Below are 27,557 nucleotides of genomic sequence, written 5' to 3'. Positions count from 1 at the left end.
CTGCCATGCTGTGGAGCTCCCCGAGTGATCTTGGGCCCCCATCTCCCAAGCCAATTGTTTCAAGAGAAGAGGGGTGAGCTGGCAGCCCCCGTTCCAGGAAAACCGGGAGAAGAACCCCTGCACACATCAGCAGCTGGAATATCCTCTTGGCAGTTCTCCTGCCCCTGCTGCTTTGGCCGTAACCAGTCAGGCAACCAGGTAGAGCACGCCCCCACCCACCCTCACCCCCACCCCGAGACACCAGCAAGGCCAGGCTCTCTTGAGTGAGTGGAAGAATCTGACGGCGGAAGACCTCCTGCTCAAAAGCTCGTCCCTGTTCCACTCCTGCTGGGCCCGAAGGTCCCCAGAGACTCCAGCCAAATTGCTGTCCTGCGGCCACACAGGGCCACCCTGTGAAGCGATCCTTGGCCAGACTGTGGCAGGACCAAGGGACTTGCTTAGAGGAGACCCTACCGTGACCGTTTGGCCTCTGGGAGGAGTGGGCGCACGCTTCCTGTGCCGGGTATTTGGCTGCTGGGCCAGGACCCCTGAAGAGGCTGGATGGTGCGTCAGCAGCAAATGCTCCGAAGGAGCTGCCAAAAGTGGTGCTGGGGGTTTGGCCAGAGGGATGGGGGGGGGGGGCCAAGCAGGCACCTGGGCCAGGTTCCTATGCCCCCAGGGCATTGTGCCTTCACCGCAAACAGGTGTGCTGAGACATTTGCCGGACATTTGAGAGGGAGCGATTCAAGTATCGCTTTGTTCTTCTAGAACAGGTGAGCTGCACAGGGCAGGGGGTGTTGGAGCTCTCCCACCCTGTGCAGCACGTGTGTCTGGGGGCCTCTTCCCCCCCCCCGTGGGGAAGCCCAGGTGGGAATTCCCTGGGAGCCTGTCAGGGGGGTTTAACCCAATTGAGAACAAGGGGCTGGGGGAGCGCAGTCCGCAGGGGAGAAGGGGTCTCCGTGACCGGGGGACGTTGGGGGAAAGCGGCTTCCAGAGTGAGCTGCCCCTCTGCCCAAAGGGGTGGGTGGGGCCTCCTCTGCAGCCTCCTGTTCTCCTGCGGGGCCATCCCCGCCCTCTAAGCGCTCAGGCGTGTTGGAAACTAACTGCCTGGCTCCAGCCAAGAGGCGGCCCTCCCTGGGCTGCGTTAGCTGCTGGGCGCTTCCCGGCCAGGCGGAACGGAGAGCTGTGCTCTCGGAAGCGCAGCTGGGCGAGCTCCGGGCGGGCGGGCCGGCCGGCCGGCGGGGAAGGGAAGGGAAGGGCCGGGACCCTCGACGGCTCGCTCGCTTGCTGGGCTCGCCAAAAGGAAGACCAGCGCGGAAGGCGGGGCCGGGGGGGGGGCAGGGGCTGCCCTTGGCTCCGTCTCCGCGGCCGTCGAGCGCTCGCCCCAGCGGGCCGGAGGAGAGGCGGTGCCAGCTGCGGGGATCCCGCCCTCCCGTCTCCCTGCCTCCCTGGCTGCCTTGGCGGCCCCTGGGCGCACGGGCGGGACGGACGGGCCGGGGGGATGTGGGCGGGCGGGGGCGCCGTCGGGGGGCCGCTGCTGACGGACCTCTACCAGTTCTCCATGGCGGGCGCCTACTGGCGGGCCGGGCGCCACCGGGAGCCGGCCGAGTTCGAGCTCTTCTTCCGCCGCTGCCCCTTCCAGGGCGGCTTCGCCCTCGCCGCTGGCCTCGACGCCTGCCTCGCCTTCCTGCGCGCCTTCCGCTTCTCCCCGGCAGGTAGGCGGCCCTCCTCGCGGGGTCGTTGTGCGCGGGGGGCGGAGAGTGGGCTCGCGCTCTCCTCGGGCGGCTCCGCCTGGCCCCTTGCCGAGCCTGCCTTACACCGCGGCCGCCTGGGGGCGCCGCGCCCTTTCCCCGCTGATGCTGCTCGGGGGCCTCTTGAGGCGCTCCAAACGGGTCCGCGGGTTAGCGCAAAGGGGAAGCCCAGCGGGGCCGGCCCTGGTTGGGACGCGGGGGGGCGACGGGACCCATCTCGCCTTGGAAGCCCCACATGGCCGACAGCCCCCGCGGCCACCCAGCGGCAGCGCAACCCGCGAACCGGCTCAGCCGTCGGGCGCCTTGGAAGCTTTCGGAGTTGCTCCCGGGGCCCCGAGCCACACTTCGCAGGGCCGCCTCGCAGCCTCGGGAGAACCAGCCCTGGGTAATGGTTAGAGTGGCAGCCTCTGGTCTGGAGACCTGGCCTTGATTTCCCACTCTTCCACATGCAGACAGAAGGGTGCCCTTAGGCCAGTCACAGCACTCTTGGGATTTCCAGCTCTCTGAGCCCAGCCTCTCCCTTTCCAAAATGACGCAGTGCTTCGTTTGATAAAAGGCAGCTGTTTCCCACCTGTGCAGCAACCTGTGCTGTGTGACTTCCCTCCGGGGCCATCTTGCATCGCAGCCGGGACTGACTCTTGTCCTTACTGCATCATATCCAAGACTGAGAGTCAGTTTAGTTGCTGCATAGGCCACAGGGAGAGGGGGCCTGGTGGTCTCACGTGCACAAGGAGGCCTCAGAGCCGCCCTCCACAGTCTCCCCTCCCAGGTATCTAGAGAGATTTCCTCGGGTTGCATCACATCCCAGTTAACATTTGTTGCCAGAGGAGAGCCCTGGGTCCCTTTGGGGTGTCAGGACTTCAGGGCAATTAGTGAATGTTCGTCTCAGGGGCTGTACATTCTCACATCTCTGACAGCTCTAGGGGGAAAAGAACTGGCTAAATGGAACCTCCATGAACAGTGGCAGCATACCTCTGCATACCAGTTGCTGGGGAACCCTCAGCTGGTGCACCCTCTAGCAGCTGTGCCTTGTTGGCCATTGTTAGAAGCAGCATTTTGTCCTAGATGCTCTTTTGTTCTGATCTGTTCAGGCAATTCTTTATCGGTTTTAAGTGGGACCTTGGAGAAACCTGTAAGGCAGCTTTGGGGAAAGCATCGGACTCAAGTCATTTAGGTTCAGGCTGGTTAAAAACCTTTTATTTTCATGGGGAGCTAATGAAGGAATCCACAGCAATTGTCTCTGGGGCTTCCCTCAACCATTTTATGGTGCTGTCTTTGGACGGATTAATCACAGCACCCTGGTCTTGTCATTCTTTTTTGTTAATTAAAAACTCATCCAGATTCAAAATGTGCAGCGTAGCACACACCTGCCCCCCTCCCTTTGCAAATTCCGCTGCTGAGAGTCCTTTTTTAAAGCCACAAAAGGGTTCTAGAAGGCTGCTGAGGAGCTGCCAAGTTGCCTGGGCCCAAGCAGGCCTCACCAAGCATGTCGGCCCGTGTCATGCGGACTTGGTGCATGGAGGGCTACGGGCTTCTTGCCTGGGCCAAGAAAGCAATCAGGTAGTCAGGCTGCACCCAAAGGAGCCACAAGCCCCTTACAAGGGAGAGAGCCCCATGGAGGTGCCCGCTGAGAGGAAGCAGATCTGCAAGGTGTCCGTGAGTCAGCAGGGCGATAGAGCTGGGAAGGAGGCCCACGTGAACGTTTGGCTCAGCCCTCAACCCCGAGGGAGAAATGAGGCGGAGATCAAGACTGGGAAGGGCAGCTGTGAAGGAGCTGAGGAAGAACCTTAACTGAGAGCAATCGAAAGAATTCGAGCTGTCGTCTCCCCCATTACTATGCCTGGGTGTGAAAATTGGACGATAAAGGAAGCTGGTGCTCTAGATTTAAATTGGCCTAGATAGTTTAAAGCAAAGATTTGCTGAAAGGGGGGGACCCCTTTACTGCTCCCCTCTCTTCCTCCTCCTCCTCACTCTTGCTGTTTGGAATTCATTCCAGATATTGAGTATCTGGAGTCCGTCCTCCCCGTCACCACAGAGAAAGCTTTCTTCGATTATTTGCGCACCGTAGATGCCTCTGAAGTCTCCATCTCATCAGTTCCGGAGGGCTCTGTAGTCTTCTCCAGGGTGGGTAAAACCAGGAGACATTTGACGCCTCCGGGACCAGGGTCGAGGATTTGGGGACCCCTTCGTTTCATCCTGCGTGGCCACTGGGGGGATCCAAACCACGTGGCACACACACACACACCCCGCCCCAGCTGATGGAGCCAATTGGGGCCTCCGTTTTGGGTCAGGGAAAACCACACAAGGAGGAAGGTGGAAGCCTCTTCCCCCCCCCCCCCCATGCCACGGTCCTGATGCAATCTGGATCCCTGCAGGTTGGGGCAATCAGTCCCTGGCCGCTCACAGCTCACTGAAGGGAATCAGAGCTGGGCTGTGTGTTGGGGGGGGGGGGACAGGACCCAGGCCTGACTTGGAAAATAGCACCTCATTTTGTTTGGCCCTGGGTTTGCTTGTCCGAAGAACTGGCCCTGCTACCAATTTGACATTGGTTCCAGGAGAGAGTGTGGGAAAGTCACGGGGGACTTTGAGTTGTACGCAAAAGACACGACACTAAAGCTCCTTTCTCCAGCCACGCGGGAAAAGGGGAAAAAATCGTAACAATCTGGAGCTCGTAAAGGTAAAGGTAAAGGTATCCCCTGTGCAAGCACCGAGTCATGTCTGACCCTTGGGGTGACGCCCTCCAGCGTTTTCATGGCAGACTCAATACGGGGTGGTTTGCCAGTGCCTTCCCCAGTCATGACCGTTTACCCCCCAGCAAGCAGGGTACTCGTTTTACCGACCTCGGAAGGATGGAAGGCTGAGTCAACCTTGAGCCGGCTGCTGGGATTGAACTCCCAGCCTCATGGGCAAAGCTTTCAGACGGCTGCCTTACCACTCTGCGCCACAAGAGGCTCATACTCTGGAGCTCTTACTTGCCCCCAAATATGTTCAGGAGCTTACTGTGGCTGGTGGCTTTTGCTTGACAGCTGATGGTACTTTTGAACACCTGAAGGAACGTTCTGGCTAAAGACACCCCCTCTGAGAAACTGGGGCGGCATCTTCTGCGTTGTTTGGCTTTTAGGAACAGTCTGGGTTCCTTTAGCCAGGGGGTTTGCGTGATGGGATCTTGTCCCTCTTTCCCTGCAGGTGCCAATATTCCAGGTCAAGGGTCCTTTGCTGGTGGTGCAGCTTCTAGAGACAACTCTGCTCTGTTTGGTGAATTATGCCAGGTAAGGTCTGGCTGGAGAATCCCCCCCCCCGCCACCAGCTATTTTTGGGGCTAGGGGTGTCTGTGTGCTGCAGAATTCCTCTAGAGTGAGGGTGGCTAAACTGCGGCCCTCCAGATGTCCATGGACTACAATTCCCATGAGCCCCTGCCAGCAATATATCTCTGGTTTTGTCAGCAGAGTGGACCTTCTTCACCTCCGGCAGCAGCACCAAAGAATTCCTGCAGTGCCGTCCCTGGGGGGTTGGGGGGGGGAACCCTCCAGAACAACCAGGGGGGGGAATCTTTGAAAGCCGCTCCCTTTACAGATGTGGACATTTCCTGCAGAGCCCAAGCCAAGGTTTTTTAAGTCTTCGTCTGTTTGGGCTTTCCCTTCTTCGTGTGCCATGTGGGTTAGCTTGCCTCCTCCAAGCATCTCGAACATGTGGCTTTTGAATTTCTGTTTTCTTTTGAGCCTTTAAAAAGTACGAGAACCTTCCTGTCTGTAAGAAAGTGGATATGGTTCTTTAAAAGCCAACTGTGATGCAGCAGGAAGTCTGTCAGGCCCTCTGCCCGCCTTGTGGGCCAGGCCTTGTGCCCTAAAGTGCATCAGATCCCTGTTTCCCATGAGCTGGAAGTTCATTTCTGGTTACACGTAACTTTTGATTTCTCCATTCTGCCCCCCCCCCCCCCCCCGAGAAGAGAATGTATTTTGGGGTGAACAACTTTGTCCTCTAATAAGGAGGAGTTTCCCCTGGGGGGGGGAAATCACCCAAAATGGGTCTAGGAGCAATAAATGCACCTTTTTAACCCGCCCTCTTGCCTCCTGGCTATGGAACTCGGCAGGGACAGAGAAAGACCTGCAGGTAGTTAATGTTCAACTGACGTTTTTCTTCTGCAGCCTCGTAGCCACCAATGCAGCCCGGTTCCGGCTCAAAGCAGGCCCAGACAAGAAACTCATGGAGATGGGGCTGCGTCGCGCCCAGGGACCGGATGGGGGCCTCTCTGCCTCCAAGTATTCCTATGTGGGTGGTAAGTCACTGCTGGCAGCTCTCTCTCCCTCCTTCCCGGTAGGGTTGGCAGGTGCTCCAAGGCACAGGTTGGCACAGGTGCCTGAGAGATGATGCCTAGTTGGGAGGAGGAGCCTGGTGGTAAGGGGTGGAGCCAATGGGCAACGGGGAGGAGGCTGGGTATGTGTAGGGCAGAACCTGCTGGAAACTGGGACTTACTAAGAGCAAAACTCACAAGCCAAACAGTCAAGAGCCTGCCCTCTTGATTCTGGGCTTGTACTCTGAGACCTGTCCTCTCCCCTCCCCCACCCCCAAAGACCCTGAGAAGGAGGCTGGCTCAGACCCTGGAAGGTCAGGTGGAAGCCTTTGACACAGCTGCCCTGCCTGCATAGAGTTTTCACAAAAGCAGAGTTTGTTCCATGCAAAGGAAGAACAGCCTAGACCAGGGGTAGTCAACCTGTGGTCCTCCAGATGTTCATGGACTACAATTCCCATGAGCCTCTGCCAGCGTTTGCTGGCAGGGGCTCATGGGAATTGTAGTCCATGAACATCTGGAGGACCACAGGTTGACTACCCCTGGCCTAGACCACTGATACTCATATTTCTGAAATCTCTGGGATTTCCAGCGTTCAAGGGTGGGGCTTCAGATTTTTGCCTCATCTCCTGCCCAGCAGCAAAAGAATAAATTTTGCAGAGTGAGCACATGTTATGCAGATTTGTGTCAAGCATGCATTTGCGCACTCTAACTGCGGTTGCTGCGGGGCTGAGGTGACTTGGGCAGGATTTTTCAAGCTGTCCAAGACACAACTGCTAATTACAGACATGACTGTCAAGTGCAAATGGGAGCTTTGTGATTAAAACACCCCCCTCCCCAAAAGATCTCTTTCTCTCAGCTCCTTGCCTATGGAAAGCTGGGAGCAGAGCTCACCTTGGCCCCTGCCCAAAGTGAGAGTTTTCCAAATGCGGGGGTGCAGGGAGGGCCTTTTGTTTGCAAGAGCACAGTTTGTTCCGGACCCCGTCCTGCCTTCTGGAGTGGCACCAGTCCTTTGGATGCCTTTGAATGTACGAAGCGACTCTCCAGGAAGCCCAGGGAGGGTTGCTGTAGCTGGTGGGAATGAATTCAGGAAGCAAATGCTGCAGCGCAGGGAGGAAAGAGCTTGTCTTTGTCCTGAATGCAGGTCAAGGGAGGTCCGGGATTCTGAGAGGGAGAGAACGAGGGATCTGCAGGGATATTACGGCAAGACCATGTCTGGCTCAGGTTTCTATCCACTGGGCTGGCACAATGGGCAGCATGCAGGACACTTCCGTGCTTCCCACACGAAATAAAGATGTCTTCTGGGGCTGAAACGCAGTGGTGCTGGATCTGCCTGCCCCGGAGGCCTCTCACTTTGTGCCGTCCCTCTCCTCTGCCTCCTAGGCTTTGACTTCACCAGCAACGTCTTGGCAGGACAGCTCTATGGCATTCCAGTGCGGGGAACCGTAGCCCATTCCTACGTCTCTTCCTTCACCTCACTGGCCGAGGTGAACCCACGGGTAGGTCCTTGGAGGAGGCCAGATGCGGGGAGATGCTGGTTGGGGTCCCCCTCCCACCAAAACGGCTGCTCTGGTCCACCTTTCTGCATCGAGGCTTACAGGTAAGCAGATTGGCTCCTTTCTGGAGTTGTAGGCCTCAGGTTCTCTTTCTGCCCTACAGTGGCAAATTCACTTTGGGGTATCCCAGCCCCTCCATCCGAAGATTGGCATGCCTGTTTTGTCTCATTCTCCTCCCCTTTCCAACTGTGTGAGGGTGGTGGACGTATGTGTGCAGGGAGGTGGAGTTACGTTTGTCAGCTTCAGACTGGGACATTCCTGGAGATCTGGGAATGTAGTCTTGGGGTGTAATGCCAACGAGGCCTTCTTCCGAAGCAGCCCTTCCTCCACAGGAGCTGACTGCTGTAGTCTGGAAATTAGTTGTAATTCCATGAGATGTCCAGGTACATCCTGGAGGTTGGCAAGCATAGCTGGAGTGTCCCCAGGCTGCAGAGACCCTTTGGCATGCCAAGGCTGGAGCCTGAGATGGCCTCAGCGATGCTCCCTGGGAGGTTTACGCGGTTGAAGGGTTGCCTCGTCACATGTCCTGCTGGGAGGCCCCACCCAACATGTGAGCAAGTTATTTTCGGGGCAGGCTGGTATTTAATTTCAGTACACACTGATGCAAGGTATCCTCTGGACACCATGGACCTTAGTCAATTCTGGAAACCGTGGACCTTGGTCAGAAGGCCAGAGAAGACAAATGGAGGCCTCTAAGGTGTCCAAAGCAGGGATATTACGGCCAGGGGTCAAGGGGATCATGTTCAGGCGCCAGGGAGTGCCATGCAGGAGCCAACCTTCATGCAAAGCAGGCCCTGGGTTTTTAATTTTAATAAATAGTAGCACTTAAGTTTAAAGTATCTGAAGAAGAGTGCCTGCACTCAAAAGCTCACACTCTGAATAAATCTTTGATGGTCTTAAAGATGCTATTTCTGTTATGTTACTTGAGACCAACACAGCTACCCACTGGAATCTGTTCTTAATTTTTTACGTGGTGTTCTGCCCTACTTAGCTTGAGTTCATTTCCCTTTATTGATTGATTGAATGATTTATACATACCACCCTCCCCGGAGGCTCAGACCTTTTGGGGTTCTTAACTTTGATTTGGGCCAGGATATTTTCTCCTTTTTGTTTTGGGCAACTTAAATAAGGCCTGCAAGCCCATCTTGGGAAGTAGACCTGCTTTTTTACACCCCACTTTTCACTATCTGAAGGAGTTCCAAGGTGGCTTCGCCTTCCCTTCCTCTCCCCACAACAGACACCCTGTGAGGTAGGTGAGTCTGAAAGAGCTCTAACAGAACTGTAAGAACAGCCTAACAGGACTGTGACTGGCCCAAGGTCACCCAGCTGGCTGCCTGTGGAGGTGTGAGGAATCAAACCCGGTTCTCTTGATCAGAGTCCTGCCACTTTTAACCCCACCACCACGCTGGCTCTCAAGGTCCCCCTATTGCACGTTCCTATGAAAACTCTGGCTGCTACATTTCGGACTCGTTCCAGCTTCTGGACAGTCTCCAAGGAAAGTCACACATCTATTGTAGTGCAGTAGCCTGATCTAGCTTTTTGGGCACGGGTGAATGAGCAAGGACCTGGTGGTTGAGAACAGGAGGCAGCTGGTGCACCAAATGACAAGATGGTGGCACAGGCCAGCACATGATCTCTCTCTTTCTCCCACAGGTTCTGCGGCCCCTGAGTGGAGGGGAGCCGGTGGACTTCCCTGCCCTAGTGGAGGCTTGGCTCAGCAAGGTTTGCCAGCTGCTCCGAGTCCCCCTGGCCCGAGTGAACCGAGGGGAGCAGGCGGCCTTCGTGTCCTATGCCATCACCTTCCCTCACAACTTCCAAGGCCTGCTGGACACCTACTGCGTTCTGAGGTCAGGCAGCTGTGCGCCTGGGACTGGGGGTTGCTCCGGCAAGCAGCGTGTGGAGATTCCCAAGGCCCCGTGGGAGGCGGTTCAACCTGCCCTGGCCAGGAAGTTCTCCCACCCTGGCCGGATAGCACCCCGGGGACTCTTGGCTCCTCCTCCTTTCCGAGCTCTCTCTCGGCGCTGTTTGCCTGGCTGCCACTGTGGGTCACACCTTTATGGCAGCAGTCCTGGCTCTTTGGAACAGTCTGCCCGGCTCTGCCAGCCCTCCAAGGCCCTCTTCTCCAGCTAGGGTCTTGAAAGGAGCCAGGCTGGGTTATGTTTGCAACGTCCGAGGCCTCTGACGTTTTGAACCTTTTTGGGCTGCATGATGCAGTCCTACGCGGAGTCCCCCCAGTCTAAGAGTACTGCTGGTTTCCCTCGTGTGCTCTTACTGTTTTGCTACTGGCTTTGTAGGATGTCTGGAACTGCTGTTTACAGAGAAAAAAGAAAGATGCATTAAACAAAATTATTTTTTTAAATTGCAATCAGTTTGCCTTTTAGACGTGAGCAAAAGAACTTCCTGCTGCATTATCACATGGGTGGAAGCTGATTTATTTTTGCTTCCGCTTCAAGATAATTCAGCACAGTTTGGAAAAGGAATTCAGAAGTGAGTTCTGAAGCTCCACCCTTGGCCATTTACTGAACGCATAACAAGAGAATTTGAATCCAAAGCAGAGGACGAATGTTCCTCAGACAAGCGCAGGCATCTTGATAAGTGCTCCCTTGGGATCCACTTTGTGAGCCATGAAGGAATCTCTCCTAGCAGACAGCTGCCTCTGCCCAACTCTCAATAAGTAGAGAATCTCTGCATTCAAGAAAGTGGTAGGTTGCTTCTAAACGGCAAGCTTATAAGCACAGTGTTTCTGTTTTCCCTGAAACTCCCCCCCCCCAATTTGAAAACAGACATTCTGAACAAAATACCAAACACGAAAGTTTCCCATGAAAAGCGCTTGCTAAATCCTGGACCTTACAAAGCATTCCTAAAGGTGAAGGTATCCCCTGTGCAAACACCGGGTCATGTCTGACCCTTGGGGTGACGCCCTCCAGCGTTTTCATGGCAGACTCAATATGGGGTGGTTTGCCAGTGCCTTCCCCAGTCATTACCGTTTACCCCCCAGCAAGCTGGGTACTCATTTTACTGACCTCGGAAGGATGGAAGGCTGAGTCGACCTTGAGCCGGCTGCTGGGATCGAACTCCCAGACTCATGGGCAGAGCTTCAGACTGCATGTCTGCTGCCTTACCACCCTGCGCCACAAGAGGCTCTTTTAAAGCGTTTCTAGTCTATGCATATACAAGGTGAGAGCAATATAAAATGCTCTGGGAAGAAGAGGCCTGCCTCTCCCCATGGGCCTCTGGTCAGGAAAGCCCACTAGCATATAGAAGGGAAGGGGGTCATGGGGACATGTCACAGGTAAACAGAGTCTTGACGATAGCTGCCTGCCTTCTCCTCCCACAGCTGCTGGATCTCATGGCTGATAGCCTAGACCAGGGGTAGTCAAACTGCGGCCCTCCAGATGTCCATGGACTACATTTGCTGGCAGGGGGCTCCTGGGAATTGTAGTCCATGGACATCTGGAGGGCCGCAGTTTGACTACCCCTGGCCTAGACCATTCCATTAAAGCTTGAAACGCAGGATAATTAAGGGGAACCTCCCCCTCCAGAGGCAGTACACCTCTGAATACCAAGTGCGTGGTGTGCCGTTCTCGGGACCCATCCGCCAAACAAGGTGGCTCTGCGGCCTGATCCGGTGGGGCGCTGCTAACGTGGCCGGATGGTTCTCTCGCTCTCTGCAGAAGTGGCCTCCCAAACTTCTGTGCCGTGGCCCTGGCGCTGAATGAGCTGGGGTACCGAGCCATCGGGGTGCGCCTGGACAGCGGGGACCTGGCCCGGCAGTCGGTGGAAATTCGGCAGGCGTTTCGGACCTGCAGCACACAGTGAGTTCAGGACGACGGATGTTTGTGGTGACCCAGACTGGATATGGGAGGGGGACTGGTAGAAAATGTTTCACTGGATTGCACTGAATTGCTGGCAGTTTGGGCACTGTTTGATCAAAGGTGGATCTTTGAGGGTGGCAACTACAGCGGGTAGAGCCGACTGTGGATCTTGCAGGGACTTCTCCATGTCCTCCCATCAGTGCAGTCCATGGGGGGGGGGCCCTGGAATTTTGATCGAGGGGGGGGAGGTAGGGCCAGTGGACCTTCAGGAAAACAAGCAGGGGACAAAATGGAATAATTGTCAACCCCCTCCCGAGGTTTCAAGTTCCCTGAAATCTTGGAAATTTGGACACACCAGTGTGCCTGTTTGGCACAAATCCGAGTCCCGTGAACTGAGCATTGCTCTTCTTTTCTTCTTCTTCCTCCTCCTCCTTTCCAGAATTTTCCTTTCTGAGAATTTCTGCTTGAAAACTCAAGGTGGTCAAACTGCGGCTCTCCAGATGACCATGCTGCTGGCAGGGGCTCATGGGAACTGTAGTCCATGGGCATCTGGAGAGCCACCCTTTGGCCGTCCATGACCTAAGGCCTGGGTTTTGTTTTCGGTACTCAGTGTGAGCAGAAAGTGTCCCTAGGCCGTTCCGTAGCTCAGACTCAGACGGCCTCTCCCATTGCAGGGGGTCTCAGGGAGCAGGTGCTGGGGAAGGACCCACTGAGCCCAGAGGGTGTGGCCGGGCGGGACTAGGCTAGAGCGACAGAGCATGACGCCCTCCGGTCTTGATGGTTTCGACCGTTCCTGCCCAGCTTCCAGGTTCCCTGGTTTGAACGGGTCCCCATTGCGGTGAGCAACGACGTGAGCGAGTCGAGCCTCGAAGAACTGGCGCAGGAGGTGAAGATGGCTTCCGCTTTCGTGGGGAGGAGGGGAGGCGGCCCTTGTTCCTCCCGGGCCTTTGCAGCCGCTCACCTTGGGAAGGGCACAGGTCAGATGTTCAAAGGGCATTGAGGTCAGCCTTGCCAACAGCCCCGTCAGGTGCATCAGGCATCTCTGACTTGCTGGATTACCTGATATAGGGCTGGGATGACCAGGGGGGCCTTCCTGGCTTATAGCACATGGGGTTAACCTTTATACTCTGCTTGCTCTGCCAAGGGTTCCCAGAGATTCTTAAAGTACCCTGTGTTTTTCACAAGCAAAGGATGAACCTTTGCAAAGTCCATCTGATAAAGAACAGCAGCCCTGCTGGGTCAGGCCAGGGAGGGTCCCTCCAGTCCAGCCTCCAGTGTCACCCAAGGGCCAGCCAGTTCCTCTGCAGGGCCAGCCACAGGGCAGGGAGGCCGAGGCCTTCCCCTCAGAAGAACCTCAGAAGAGCCCTGCTGGATCAGGCCAGGGAGGGTCCCTCCAGTCCAGCCTCCCGTCTCACCCAGAGGCCAGCCAGTCACTCTGCAGGGCCAGCCACAGGGCAGGGAGGCCGAGGCCTTCCCCTCATAAGGACACAGGAGAGCCCTGCTGGGTCGGACCAGGGAGGGTCCCTCCAGTCCAGCCTCCCGTCTCACCCAGGGGCCAGCCAGTCACTCTGCAGGGCCAGCCACAGGGCAGGGAGGCCGAGGCCTTCCCCTCATAAGGACACAGGAGAGCCCTGCTGGGTCAGGCCAGGGAGGGTCCCTCCAGTCCAGCCTCCAGTGTCACCCAAGGGCCAGCCAGTTCCTCTACAGGGCCAGCCACAGGGCAGAGAGGCCGAGGCCTTCCCCTGAGAAGACCCTCAGAAGAGCCCTGCTGGGTCAGGCCAGGGAGGGTCCCTCCAGTCCAGCCTCCCGTCTCACCCAGAGGCCAGCCAGTTCCTCTACAGGGCCAGCCATAGGGCAGAGAGGCCGAGGCCTTCCCCTGAGAAGACCCTCAGAAGAGCCCTGCTGGGTCAGGCCAGGGAGGGTCCCTCCAGTCCAGCCTCCCGTCTCACCCAGGGGCCAGCCAGTTCCTCTGCAGGGCCAGCCACAGGGCAGAGAGGCCGAGGCCTTCCCCTGAGAAGGACCTCAGAAGAGCCCTGTTGGGTCAGGCCAGTGTGGGTCTGATCCAGCCTACCGTCTCACACAGAAGCCCCCCACATCTTGCCGTTGCTCCCCCAGGGAAATGAAATTGATATGATTGGTGTTGGGACACACCTGGTGACCTGCCCTCTGCAACCCTCCCTGGGCTGTGTCTACAAGGTGAGTATTTTCTTCCCCGAGACCCTTGTGGGTGAAGAGAAGTCTCTCAGTGGAACAGTCTTCCTTGGGAGGTGGTGGGTTCTCCCTCTTTGGAGACTTATAAACAGAGGCTGGAGAGCCATCTGACAGAGAGGCTCAAGGGGCTGGCAGGGGACAGTGGGTGAGCGAGAGGGTTAGAATCGTAGAATCATAGAGTTGGAAGGGACCTTCTGGGTCATCTAGTCCAAACCCTTGCGCTATGCACAGTGCAGGGGGTAGGACTAGATGACCCAGGAGGTCCCTTCCAACTCTATGATTCTACGATCCTGTGGAAAGTCTGACTTTTGCCACCCTTGATCTCCATCGTGCAAAAATCCCCCTTTGGGGGCAATATGCCCTCTCTGCTGCCTCAGTTTCCCTGCCTGGCTCACTGCACCCCCAGGGACTCCAGCCAAAAGCCGCATCCGGTTAATTTCCCATCCTTCCCTAGCTGGTGAAAGTCAACGGCTGCCCACGGCTGAAGGTGACCGAAGATGAAGAGAAGACCACTCTCCCGGGGAGCAAAGTGGTTTACAGGCTTTGGGACGCTGCTGGTGAGCACTGGGGGGGGGATCATAGCCACTGGCGAGGGCTGGGGCGGGGGCAGAGTGGCCGTCCCCCACGCAGAAGGTGCAGTCCCTGTGGACTCCAGGGACACCTCCCTTGCCTTGGAAAGGGCTTGACAGTCAGAGGAGTGTCGACCTCAGAATCCCAGAGCCAGGAGGCAACATCAGGAGAAGGCCTCAGCCCTGAAGTTGGACCTCCACAAGAACTGGCTGGCCCCTGGGGGAGACGGGAGGCTGGACTGGAGGGACCCTCCCTGGCCTGACCCAGCAGGACTCTTCTCATGTTCTCCAGGGTCATATGTTGGCCATCCAGAGGTGGTGGGTCACTGTGAGAGGGGATGCTGGACTAGATGGGCCTTCAGTATTCTGCTCCAGAAGGGATCTTCTGAGGTTCCTATGAAGGCCTTGGCCTCCATGCCCTGTGGCTGGCCCTGCAGAGGAACTGGCTGGCCACTGGGTGAGATGGGAGACTGGACTGGATGGACCTTCCCTGGTCTGACCCAGTGTGGTGCTGGCAGTGCCTTATGGTAATTGTAGTCCATGGACATTGTAGATAAAATTGAAAGAGTACAGAGGAGAGCGACAAGGATGATCTGGGGCCAAGGGACCAAGCCCTATGAAGATAGGTTGACGGACTTGGGAATGTTCAGCCTGGAGAAAAGGAGGTTGAGAGGGGACATGATAGCCCTCTTTAAGTATTTGAAAGGTTGTCACTTGGAGGAGGGCAGGATGCTGTTTCTGCTGGCTGCAGAGGAGAGGACACGCAGTAATGGGTTTAAACTACAACGATATAGGCTAGATATCAGGAAAAGATTTTAACAGTCAGAGTAGTTCAGCAGTGGAATAGGCTGCCTAAGGAGGTGGTGAGCTCCCCCTCACTGGCCGTCTTCAAGCAAAGGTTGGATACACACTTTTCTTGGATGCTTTAGGATGCTTAGGGCTGATCCTGCGTTGAGCAGGGGGTTGGACTAGATGGCCTCTATGGCCCCTTCCAACTCTATGATTCTATGATACCTGGAGGGCCGCAGTTTGACCACCCTGCAAGTCTAGTCTGACCACTGCTCCGAACCAGCTCTGACTGAGAACTGCTTGAAACGTCTCTGAGGAACCCGTTAATTTCATGGCATCCTGAATTTCCATTTTCATGTTTTTAAAGTAGGAGTCCCCTTTTCTAGAGAGATGCTAAAATACCAGTGCCATGCTTAAGTATGTTCAACACGCTCGGCATACCTTGTAACCTTAGTAACAACCCTGTAAGGTAGGCCAGAATTGGTGTCCTATGTTCTGGATTTGAGCCTGAGGCTGGAAAAAGAGGGTCTTGCCAAAAGCCATGTATTTATTTGATGCTGTGCCAATCCAGCCCGGCTTCCAGAGAGATCCGGCTGGCCTTTTGAAGGGACTCTTCTCTTCAGAAAAAAACAGGGCAGAGGTTTTGCAGGGCCTCTGCTCCAAGCTAACTTGTTTTTAGTGCGAGCCACTCCCTGCATTCCTGTACCCCAGCTTGGCTACGCTTTGTTAGGCAAAGAATTTGGAACAGGTCGTCATTTGCATGTCTTTGGATGATGGCCATCTTTTGGACAGACTTAATTTGGCAAACCTGTCAGTCAACTGAAATAGGGAATTGCTTTTTTTTAATTTCTGATCTGCTTCACTGGATGGAACGTCATTTTAGGTGGCAGTGCTGGTGGCTGCTTGTTAATTTTAATTTCCTCATCGTTAGGGAGAAGAAACTTTTTAAAATGCACACGTGACCTGGGCTTAGAGGCCAAGGGATATTTCGCCATTTATCTTGATGCTTCTGCTGATCTTGATCCTGCTTTAGGATGCTTAGGGCTGATCCTGCGTTGAGCAGGGGGTTGGACTAGATGGCCTGTGTGGCCCCTTCCAACACTATGATTCTATGATTCTGGAAGCTTTTGGCATCTCAAGCTGACGGCTTTTTCCTGGGCTTTGGGATGTTCTGCAGAATGCATGCAACTCCATGTGACAAATTGGGAGAAAGCAGCTGTTTCCAGCTCCAGCAGCTGGAGTCGGAGCAGCTTCTTCAGACTGCTGGGCAACCGGGGAAGAGGTGCAGAGGAGAAGGGGACCCTGGGGTGGGCTTGTGCAGGGCAGAGGGCAGGGAGGAAGGTATTGCTGCTGTGCTGAATGGCCAGCATTCTAGGCTTGCAAGAAAGAAGAATTTTTAATAGAAATCTGAACCCCCCTTAGGTCAATGTGTGTTTCTAGTCCTCAAGAGCAATCCCCTGCATTCGATTGATTTTTGACACATTCTGTCTCTGTCTCTCTAAGCCATTTTGGTCACTTCTGCAGGGAACGCTCTTTCTTCCTGCTCTAATATGTACACAGTTATGTACAGTGATGTGTTCAGGCTTTGCGGACTAGAAATGTTCTGATGCCAGAGACAAACACCCTCCCAGATTGTACCAAAATGCACCTCAAGCCTGTGTGGAGAACTGCCGGTATGCAACCGGGCATCTCTGACTGCTGCCTGCTTTCCCAGAATGCTGCTCCTGGTCACTTTCCTTCCCACAGGGTTCCCGTGCATGGACCTGATGTCTCTGGAAGATGAGCTCCCCCCCAGGGCTGGGGAGGAAGCCGAGGTCCGGTTGCTGGGAAGAGGCAAAGAATCCAGGAAGGTGACTCCCGCTGCTGTGGAAATCCTGCACCGCCTGTACCTCAGAGATGGGCAGGTAGGGGAGAAATGCCTTTTAAGACCCTCAGGAGAGCCCTGCTGGATCTGACCAGGGGTCCATCCAGTCCAACATCCCGTCTCACTCCGTGGCCCACCAGCTCCTCTGGACGGGCAACAAGAGGGCAGAGAGGGCCCAAGAGGTTAGCGAGGCCCTGATGTTGCCCCCAGCACTGGGATTCAGAGGTTTACTGCCTCTGAATGTGGAGGTTCCGTGGGTCGTAGCCGCTGATAGACCCTTCTTCCATGAACCCCCTTTTAAAGCAGCCTGTAAAAATACTGCTTCAACTCTCCTCACCCAGGACTGCCTTCTGGCTGCCTTGTACTTATTTTTCACTTTTAGGAATAAAACATACACACAAACACATGAAGCTGCCTTATACGAAATCAGCCCCTTGGTCCATCAAGGTCAGTCGTGTCTGCTCAGGCTGGAAGTCGCTCTCCAGGGTCTCAGGCAGAAAAAGGTCTCCCACATCACCTGCCACCAGGTCTTTTACCTGGAGAAACTGGGCACTGAACCTTCTGCATGCCAAGCAGGTCTTCTACCACTGAGCCCCAGCCCCTCCCCATCTGAAGTCCCATCTAAATTTCAGGTCTGTTGCCATAGAGGGGCTACATCTAGCCACTTAGTTGACACTTCATTCTGCAGCTGGAGCTTGTGTGATGAAATATCCCTCAGTGAAACATCATCCATGAACCTAGAAAGTTAGCTGGTCAGGGAGGTCAGATGCATCCTCACTGATGTGCTAATTTTCTGTATGCAGGGAATGGTTTTGTATGTACGTGTATCCAGACACGTGAGCCCCTCTCTGCATTCCTGAAGTGACACCATCGCAGGTTTTACTTTCCTCATTTAGCCACGATGGCTAAATAGAACCTCCATTTTCTGAGGCAGTGTATCTGGATATTGAATGCTAGGAAGGGACCAAGAGTGGGGAGAAGGCTGTTGTCTTCATGATCCTGTGGGCTTCCCAGGAGCATCTGGCTGATCTCTGTAGGCCCCTGGACTGATCCAGCAAGACTCTTTGGATTCTGCTTTCGTTCTCCAGCACAGTCTCTTGGACCCTGCAGTTGTGAACACCTTTCCTTCTCCTCCTCCTCCCTCAATGAAGGTTTGCCAGGCACTCCCCAGCCTTGAGGAGATCAAGAAGCATGCCCAGGCCTCTGTGAGGAAGCTCAACCCTGCCCACAAGAGGCTCCAAGACCCTGAGGCCTACCAGGTACGACTGTCATAAGATTGGGGGGGGGGATTATGCCCGGTCAGCCCCTGGCTCAGGACTCGGCGACCTCCGAGGGCTTCATCTTCTTCTGCCCTTCTGCTGCTAACCTGTGACTGTCCTTGGAAGGAAGAGAGCGGTGAGTGGTGAAGGGCGTGGAAGCAACCCCTCCTCTGCCATTTCCTTGCCTCCTGGGCAGCCCAGAGCAGCTCTGCCAGTGGCTTCTTCAGGGGAGTAAAGCTGAGTCTTCGCTCTTGACTTTCACGTGTACTCAGGGATGCCCTGCCGGGCGGGCGTGGCCCTTGAACCCACCTGAGGAGGGAGGCAGGGAGGCGCTCGAGGGCTTTCCGCAGGGCTCCCTTCCCTCCCAAGATCCACCTCGTAAAGGTAGAACGAAGCCTGAGTCCAGTCTCGGCACCTTCTCGGCACTTTCACGACAAAGTGTGATTCCAGGCAGCAAGTTTCGCGTGTATGGTTTGCACCTGACAAAGTGTGCGTGCACACAAAAGCTTGTATCGAGAATAAGACTTGGTTGGGCTCAAACTTTGTTCTGCTGCTTCCGACCAACACAGTGAAATGTCATTATGTTAATCTGCACAGCCAACAGGCTTCCAGTGACCAGTCAGGAGCTCTGCTGGGAAGGACCACCCTATGGCCACGCCCACTTTCTACAACCACTTAGACCAGGGGTAGTCAAACTGCAGCCCTCCAGATGTCCATGGACTACATTTCCCAGGAACCCCTGCCAGCGAATGCTGGCAGGGGCTCCTGGGAATTGTAGTCCATGGACATCTGGAGGGCCGCAGTTTGACTACCCCTGCCTTAGACTGAGCGCCACGGAGCCCTTTCTGTGGTTGCCCCCTGGGTGTCCTTGGGTGATTAGAGTGGCTGGGTCGATTCATGCGGGAGTTGGCACCCTTTCACGTCCAAGTCTTGATCCTTTGTCAGAGGGCATGCTAAATTATCTCATGCTCCTTCCCAGAGGTGGTCGCGGGGCAGGTTTTGTGGTTGTTCGGGTGTGCTAGCAAGTAGACCAACGGCCCCCAACCTTCTTGTAGTCGGGGACCGCCTCCGAGGGTGGGAGAGAGCCGGCGGCCCGGCTACAGCAGCTGCACGTAAATGCGCACGAGCAGTTGCCGCGCATGCGTGTTTTCGCCACTAGGTGGCGCTAACGCGCATGCGCAGAACAGCCGCACGTTCGCGTTTTCGCCAGCAGGGGGCGCAAACACGCATGCGCGGCGACTCCACGCGTGCGCGTTTGCGTTGCTGGCATGCCAGCGGCCGCGCCTGCCTCTTCCCCCTCTTCTCGCTGCGGGGGGAGGGGAAGGCAGGCGTGGCCGCTGGCGGCCCGGTACCGGGCCGCAGACCGGGGGTTGGAGACCTCTGAAGTAGACTGTATTTGCCTTGCTCTGGGCAGAAGAAAAGGGGCGGAGGCTAGCCAGGCAGAAACCCCGAGGGGACGTGGGGGAATCTGTTTTCGAGAAGATGGGGTCGCAGCCTGCTTTGATTGCCCTGTTCTGGAGTTCCTTTTTGTTGGCACTGCTGGGCATTGACCTGGGGCCCTGCCGCGGGCATGCTCGTTCTGCCCTCCGGTGCCTCTCACCTGTCGCCTTCCTTCAATCTCAGGTTGCCGTGACCCAGAAGCTCCACGCGCTTCTTACTGACCTTCAGCGGGACGGCCAGTGAACCTTCGCAAACATCCACTCGGGATCGAATGCTGAACAGTGTCACATCTTGTCACCGACCCGCCTCCGGTTTCCCCCTTCTCTTACTTTCGCTTGAAGAACTGAATGCCTTCCTTGCTTAAGGTGCCAGGGCCTGGTCTCTGTATCCTGTTCTCGCTTGGTAGTGGTGCAGGCACAACAGTCTGGCAGGGTTGACCAGAGTCATGCTGAGTTCATTTTCCCCAGAGGGTTTGCCCTGTGGACACTAGACTGAGTAGCAATATTCAGGGGCTTGGGAGCCATGCGGCTGTGATGTGACCCCTCCAAGCCCCATTCCCCAGTGTGGCATCGGCCACCGTTGCTTCTGGTTTGCAGGCAGAGAGTAAAACCACCGCCTGGTAAAAGAGCCAGCTGGTTGACTGTGATTTGGCTCCTCACCCTCCCCAGCTCTTCCTGGTAATCTCATTTTTTACCTGTGCTGGTGGGCCTCAGGACCAAGCAGGAACCTCAGAAGAGCCCTGCTGGGTCAGGCCAGGGAGGAGGGTCCATCTAGTCCAGCCTCCTGTCTCACACAGAGGCCAGCCAGGAGGACCAGAAACAGCGCAGAGAGGCCGAGGCCTTCATAAGAACATCAGAAGAGCCCTGCTAGATCTGACCTGCTGGCAGCAGTTCTCCAGGGTCTTGGGTCGATGGCTCCCAATCACCAAACTGGAGATGGCCAGGATTGAACCCGGGGCCTTCTGGTGGCAGGCAGAGGGTGTCCCAATGAGGCACAGCCCACTTTGAGGGTCAGAATAGGGTCCTGGTGGGAAGAAAAGGACCGGGGGAGGGAAGTTCAGAGTACCTTCTTTACAAGGACAAGCTAAGGAGGAGTCTAGGGCTTTTCTAAAGGAACGGTTTGGGGAATGTCGTAGAGGTCTACATTTTGCAGAACATGGTTAGATGCAGAACATGGTTAGAAATGGTTCTGCCCTCTTCCCACAACACTTGAACTTCAGGGCAAGAGATACGGGCCGCTTACCTGGAACGGTTTAGTGGAGTGGTCTTCCATGCCGGCACACTCAAGTAATTGAATTTTGGGATTCAGTGTCCAGTGGATGTCAGGATGGCCACAGAGAGGCAGCCTCTGTTCACAGGAATGGGTCTTTCGCCGCCTTTCAGCTATAGAGGACTAAATGGAACCTCCATGTTCAGAGGCAGAGTACCTCTGAATACCACTGCTTGGGGGCTGAACAGAAGCAGAAAGTTTCTTCCGGAGGCATCTGGCTGGCCACAGCTGGAAACAGCTGGAAAATGGGACATTCCAGAATAGCTACTCTTAGGAGCATTATTCGACTGTCTTCAAATGCGAGGCACCCAAAACGCAAGCTTTGGCTTCTGCGGGTGACAGTATCTCCCCATGCAGGGTGAGCCGATCACACCCTTCCAGGAAATCCGCCTCCCCACCCAGAAGCACCCTCACTGTGCCTGCCTTAGTTCCATAGCTGGCACAGATGCCACAGCGAGATAGAAGAGGAGGTGGAGTTTCATACCCTGCTTTTTACAAACACCTTTCCATTCTTCTCACACACACCCCTAACAGACACCCTGTGAGTTAGGTGGGGCTGAGAGAGCTTTAAGAGAACTGCTCTTAACAGAACTGTGACTAGCCTGAGGTCACCCAGCGGGCTGCATGTGGAGGAGGGAGGGATAAAACCTGGTTTTCCAGAATAGAGTCTGCTGCTCTTAACCACACTGGCTCTTGACCAATTGAAAAATGGGCAAACTGGCTCCCCAGAGGCAAATGACTACCATTCCCATAGGCCTGGACACTTTTTAGACCTGCCTGGGCGGAGGGGAAGATGAAGGAAGAGCAAATGGGCAGGGAGGTGGTCCTGGTCACCAGACAGCATCGTTCCTTTCACCTCTTCAATCAAGCCCTGAGAGAGATTGACCCACAGGCGGGGTTAAAAAAAAAACATGATTGGCCTACCTGGCAGGGAGGAGGGGGGAAATTAGGAGGTGGGCGGAAGCAGCCCCACACTAAAGTGAAGCCTCCGGGAAAGAGGGGAGCCCCTGTGAACCCTGCCTGGGGCTCCTTCGCTTGCCGCTTGTGGTCAAATATGAGGCAGTTTGGCTGGGACGTTTCTATCGGGAAGGGGGTTGGGCCAATGGGGTCTGTGGCTCCTTCCCACTCCAGGGCTCTATCATTCTCCGGTAACTAGTGCAATTATAAATAAACGTTTAAATCCCAGTTTTCTATGCGGTCAGTCATTTCATGTTGCTGAAGCAGTAAAATGGTTGAGGCTAAGTCTTGCGCATGTGTCAGTTAAAGTGAAATCTCTTATTGTCCATCCCTCCCCTCAAAGTAATGCGCCCTTCCTGCCCACCCATTCGCAGGTGGAGTTGTGTAACTCCCCCAGACCCCTTGCAATGGACGGAGGGAGGGAGGGAGGGGGCGGGCTAAAGGACGAGACGGCCCAGGGTACCGCGGCGGGGAGTTCCGCAGGTGCAGCTGCCCAAGCCAAGCCAAGCCACGACGCCACCCACGGGCCAGCCGGCCAGGCCAGCCTGCCGTCACCCCGGCCCCCTCCGGTGAACGACCCCTCGCCCCCGCGGCTTCTATTTCAGGCCGCCTTCGGGATCCCTCCCCCGCCCTGTAACTGGAGCTGCTTTGGCGCTCGGAGCCCCGCAGGCCGCCCCGTCCAGCCCCGTCCAGCCTGGGAGCCTTTCGCTTGGCAAGGAGGGAGGGCGGGCGAGGCGAGGGCTTCACGCACGGCCTTTATTGCCCCCCAAAGCGCACAGGCAACGACGGGCTGAAGGCTCCCTCCGTCCCTCCCGAGGGTTCTTGCAGGGAGCCGTCCTTGCGGCGCCAACCGTTCTGCTCCTCCGACGGGTCGCGGCTCTCAGGGCGCTTGGGCGGCGGGGCTGGCTCCGTCGGGCTGCTGCTCTGGCTGCGGCTGCGGCTGCGGCTCCTCCGGGGGGGCGGGCGGCGGCGGGGGCGGCGGCGGGGCTTGGCCGCGGGGGTCGCGGGCGAGGGCGATGGGGATGGTGCGCGGCTCGGCGGCGGCGGGCGGGGCGAGGCGGGGCGCGCGCACGCAGAGGCGCTCCCCGTCGAGGGCGCAGGCGAGCGCCTCCAGGTCGACGTCTGCGGGCAGCAGCACCTCCCTGCGCACCTCGCGGTACTCGTGCGACACGCAGCCGTCGGCCGCCTCGCTGCGCCCCTCGCGCTTCCCGCGCACCGTCAGCCGCCGGCCCTGCACCTGCACGCTCAGCTCGTCGGGCGCGAAGCCGGCCACGTCCAGGCACACCCGGTAGTCCGCCTCGGCCTCGTCCTCCTCGGCCTCCTCCTGCGCGGGCGGGCGGGGCGCGCAGAGCAGCGGGTAGGCGTCGAGCAGCGCGCCGCGCATCTTCTGCATCTCGTCCAGGTGCGCCTGCAGGTCGCTCAGCAGCTGGTCGAGCAGCCTCTGCCGCCCCGGCCGCCCCGGCACCGACGCCGCCGCCTCCCGGCCCGACGCGCACGACGGGGGGCGGACGCCGCGCCCCCGGCCCTCCCGGCCCCAGCTCGCCATGGCCGCCCTCCGAGAGCGCCGCCCGCCCCGTCCAGCCAAGTCAAGACGCCGCTGCGCCCCCCTCGACCCCCCCCCCGGGAGCCAACCGGCGCCAACGGCCGGGAGGCGGGGACGGGCGTCCCGGGGCGCGAGCTTGCCAACCGCTCGGCAAGGAGGGGGAGCTGCCCTGCCCTGCCCCCCCCCCCCAGCACCCGGGCTTCTGGGCAGGTGGCAAGAGCGCCAGGGAGGGGTCTCCCCCTGGCACGAGGAGGATTCGCCTTAGTGCCTTTTTTGGGAAACTCCAATCCTTTGGCCACCGCATGAGAAGGAAGGAAGGACTCCCTGGAGAAGAGCCTCATGCTGGGAGCGATCGAGGGCAGAAGAAGAAGGGGACGACAGAGAATGAGGTGGCTGGATGGAGTCACTGAAGCAGTCGGTGCAAACTTAAATGGACTCCGGGGAATGGCAGAGGACAGGAAGGCCTGGAGGATCATGGTCCATGGAGTCGCAATGGGTCGGACACGACTTCGCACCTAACAACAACAACCTTTTCTGAAAGAGCGGTTTTGCAGACCTCGTCGCAAAGGGGGTATTCGCAGCTGCCAGTTGAGTCCTGCGATCAAAGCGTTTCCCCCGTTATGAGGACGGCCGACATTGGCTAGAGAAGGATGCAGGATCACGACCCGGAGACGCACTGATCGCCGCATCACATGTATTTAGATGTCTTGGGAATTAGTTGGATCTCCCGGTATGAGCATGTGCCTTACTCCTGGGGCAGTAGCAGGCGGAGGGCAGGGGGTGAAAGTCTCATTGCTAAGGAGAGTTCTGGCTCCCCCCGCCCTGAGTGCGAGGCGGATCTGATTCTGGGACTGACTCCCCCACAACCCGGACAAGCCTTGCCTGCAAGGAAGTCCCACTGGATCAGCCTGATTAGACGCGGAATAGGTCTGTTTACGATTCCTCTTTTAGTTAAGGTAAAGGTAAAGGTATCCCCTGTGCAAGCACCGAGTCATGTCTGACCCTTGGGGTGACGCCCTCTAGCGTTTTCATGGCAGACTCAATACGGGGTGGTTTGCCAGTGCCTTCCCCAGTCATTACCGTTTACCCCCCAGCAGGCTGGGTACTCATTTTACCTACCTCGGAAGGATGGAAGGCTGAGTCAACCTTGAGCCGGCTGCTGGGATTGAACTCCCAGCCTCATGGGCAAAGCTTTCAGGCGGCTGCCTTACCACTCTGCGCCACAAGAGGCTCTTTTAGTTAAGGGTGGGTAAAAAAGAGTCTTGGCACCTCATAAGTTGTCCTAAAACAGGGCTCCCCAACAGAGTGTCCGTGGGCACCATGATGTCCAACCTTTTTTGGCAATCATACAAGGTGTTTTCAGGCAGTCAGGGCCGGGAGCGGCCTTTGCCCTGTGAGGTTTCAGATCTTTTCAACCACTGGAGCTGAAATTCTTCATCGGTTCTTGTGGCTTGAAGGTTGCATTCAAACAAATGCCAAGCTTTATTTGGAAATTATTTTACTGGAATATCACTTGCAAGACATATCACTTGCAAGAGAACAGGCTTCCCTTTTTAAAACTGTTATTTATAGTTGGCCTTTCTTACAGGGAATCAAGGTGGATTACTCATAGCGGGGGAGTGCGGTACCCAAATGGGCACCTTCAGTAACCAGCATATGAGGATTTTCAAAGCTTGGAACCAGCAGTGAGGACAAAACAAGCTGGGACTGCATGGTCTCTGAGAGCAGAAGCCGGCATGCACACCCACCTTGCTTACCTGTCCCCTCCCCTCCGCTGCCAGCCCCTTTGCCAGTCCCCCCATCACATCCCTTCTTTATGTTGCTCTGCACACTTTGAGGAGAACATCAGTGTGTGTGAGTGAGGAGGGGGGGGTCTGCCCTTGCGGTAGAAGCACATGGTTTCTAACATCTCTGCGTGTACGTAAATAAATAAATAAATATATATATATATGAATTGTCTTCTAGTTTGTTGTCTTTGCAAGTAATTTTGCATTTGAAGAGAGTGGCAGCCTGTAATCTGGGGGGGGGGCGGGTTTGAATCCCTATTCTTTTGCAGGAAACCTGATGTGTGATCTTGGGCCACTCACAGTTCACTCAGAGCTCTCTCAGCCCCACCTACCTCACAGGGTGTCTGTGGTGGGGAGAGGAAGGGAAGGTGACTGTAAGCCACTTGGAGAGTCCTTCAGGTAGTAAAAAGTGGGGAGCCAGTTTGATGTAGTGGTTAGGAGCAGCGGTGTCTAATCTGGCTAATCTCAGGGCTCTCTCGGCCTCCCCTCCCTCACAGGGTTTCTGTTGTGGGGAGAGGAAAGGGAAGGCGACTGTAAGCTGCTTTGAGACTCCTTTGGGTAGAGAAAAGCAGCATATAAGAACCAACTCTTCTTCTTCTTCAGTAATATCAGGGCTCTCTCAGCCTCCCCTCCCTCACGGGGTGTCTGTTGTGGGGAGAGGAAAGGGGAGGCGACTGTAAGCCGCTCTGAGCCTCCTTCGGGTAGGGAAAAGCGGCATATAAGAACCAACTCTTCTTCTCCTTCGGTAATATCAGGGCTCTTACAGCCTCTCCTCCCTCACAGGGTGTCTGTTGTGGGGAGAGGAAAGGGAAGGTAAATGGAAGCCGCTTTGAGACTCCTTCATGTAGAGAAAAGTGGCATATAAGAACCAACTCTTCTACAAAAAAAAAAACAGATCTTTTTATTATTTGTTATTAATCACTTATATTTCTAGGCCACTGCTACTGGCCTGCCTTCTCATTGCAGCAAACAGTAAAAACAATACAATACAATAAACTATACAAAATAAAACAATCCCCAGACCCCCCCCCCTTTACCCCCTCCCCAAACTGCTGGTCCACCAAGTCCCCAGGCTGATGTCCCAGATTGGAGGCTCCCAAGGAGAGATCTTCCATTGGCCTGGCCTCAGGCAAAAGCCTCACGGAAGAGCTCTGTCTTACTCGCTCTGCAGAACACAGTCAGCCCTGGCAGGGCCTTCAGCTCTGAATTTCCTGTGGCCCAGGGATCACCCATCCATTTGTACCCACAGAACAAAGAGCCCTGCGAGGGGCATAGGGAGACACAGTCCCTCGGGTATGCCGAGCCCAGACTGCGTATGGCCATAAAGGTTAATGCCAACACCTTGAACCTGATCCCGTATTCAACTGGTAACCAATGCCGCTGCCTCAGCACAGGCTGGATGAGGGCCCTCCAAGGTGTTCTCCCGAGGACCTTTGCAGCCACATTTTGCGTAGAGCGAGTTACAGATATCAAGTCTGGAGCTGACCGTCTCATGGATCACTATGGCCAGGTGTTCTGGGGGCAGGTAGGTCTAGTAGCCATGCCCAGCATAGGTGAAAAAAGGCCACCTGGGTTACTCCGATGACGTGAGCCTTCGTGGTCAGGGAGGCATTGAGGATCACCCCCCCGGTTCCTTGTGGAGCGCACTCCATCCTGGCTGGGCAAACCCGCTTGCTGTCCTCCCAAACCGCAGGAACTGGTTGGGTGACAGGTACAGCGAGCAGGGGCCCAGGGCGTGTTGCTGAAGATGGCCTGGATCCCACAAGAAGAACCCATAAACCAGGAGTTATAATCAGGCAGGTCTCAAAATACTTTTAAGAGGGCTTAGGAGCTGGGGAAACCTGAGCCATCGGGGCCAGCGCGAATATCTGTGACAAGACTAACTTGACAGCAAGGCATTTGAGAAGGGTCCCAGTGGGGTTGCTTCTTGCTCCTGGCAGAGTTGGCCACTGAAGGCCTCTGTCCTTATGCCGCCAAGCTGTGGCAGGACAGGCCTGCTTCAGCCATAAGCCACCATGTGTCCTTTCAGGGGTGCCAACTCCTGGCTAGGAGCCTTTCTCCTGACCCTGAACTGACCCTGCCTAGCTGCGGAGATACGATGAGACCTAGTGGTCTCTTAGTTTGCTTAGTATGCAAAAGCGCATTTCCCCAAGTCAGGCAGTTTATTTATTGATGCCCAACAGAGACACAAAGTGGCTTATATTGTTCTCCATTTTCATCTTACAACAACCTTGTGAGGTAGGTGAACCTGGGAGTTTGTGACTGGCCCAAGGTCACATGGCAAGCTTCCATGGCAGAGTCAGATTTTGAACTCGGGTCTTCCAGAGCCTGGTCTGACCAACACACCACAACAGCGACATATAAATAGAACTAATTAAATAAATAGAACCAATTAATTAAATAAATATAATCAATTAAATAAATAAATGTTCTTAGTCTTAAAGGTGCCACTGGGCTCCCAATTTAGTTTGTTCTTTGTA

General features: G+C 55.9%; 2 protein-coding genes across 3 annotated transcripts; one reads left to right on the top strand and one right to left on the bottom strand.

The window, feature by feature from the left end:
- The first annotated feature begins 1,009 nt into the window (after positions 1-1,009).
- NAPRT (nicotinate phosphoribosyltransferase) lies at positions 1,010-21,975 on the top strand. 2 transcript variants are annotated; one of them, XM_077351324.1, is made up of 13 exons: positions 1,013-1,694; positions 3,727-3,854; positions 4,917-4,999; positions 5,876-6,006; positions 7,402-7,517; positions 9,228-9,421; positions 11,249-11,389; positions 12,191-12,275; positions 13,505-13,585; positions 14,055-14,157; positions 16,705-16,862; positions 17,974-18,081; positions 19,705-21,975. In XM_077351324.1, the coding sequence occupies exons 1-13, from the start codon at positions 1,481-1,483 to the stop codon at positions 19,762-19,764; spliced, it is 1,602 nt and encodes a 533-aa protein (XP_077207439.1). In that variant the 5' UTR covers positions 1,013-1,480; the 3' UTR covers positions 19,765-21,975. The 2 variants fall into 2 exon arrangements, with proteins under 2 accessions (XP_077207440.1, XP_077207439.1); XM_077351325.1 differs by lacking the exons at positions 13,505-13,585; positions 14,055-14,157 and having other exon boundaries at positions 1,010-1,694; positions 12,191-12,366.
- A 514-nt stretch (positions 21,976-22,489) lies between these two features.
- Positions 22,490-23,387, bottom strand: LOC143844355 (heat shock protein 30-like). Its single transcript, XM_077351323.1, has one exon. The coding sequence runs from the start codon at positions 23,291-23,293 to the stop codon at positions 22,628-22,630; it is 666 nt and encodes a 221-aa protein (XP_077207438.1). The 5' UTR covers positions 23,294-23,387; the 3' UTR covers positions 22,490-22,627.
- Between the last annotated feature and the right edge of the window lie 4,170 nt (positions 23,388-27,557).

The sequence above is a fragment of the Paroedura picta genome, chromosome 9 (genome assembly GCF_049243985.1).
Source record: "Paroedura picta isolate Pp20150507F chromosome 9, Ppicta_v3.0, whole genome shotgun sequence".
Classification (NCBI taxonomy): Eukaryota; Metazoa; Chordata; class Lepidosauria; order Squamata; family Gekkonidae; genus Paroedura; species Paroedura picta.
Note: the sequence above shows the minus strand (reverse complement) of the source record. Positions and strands in the feature narration are given on the sequence as shown.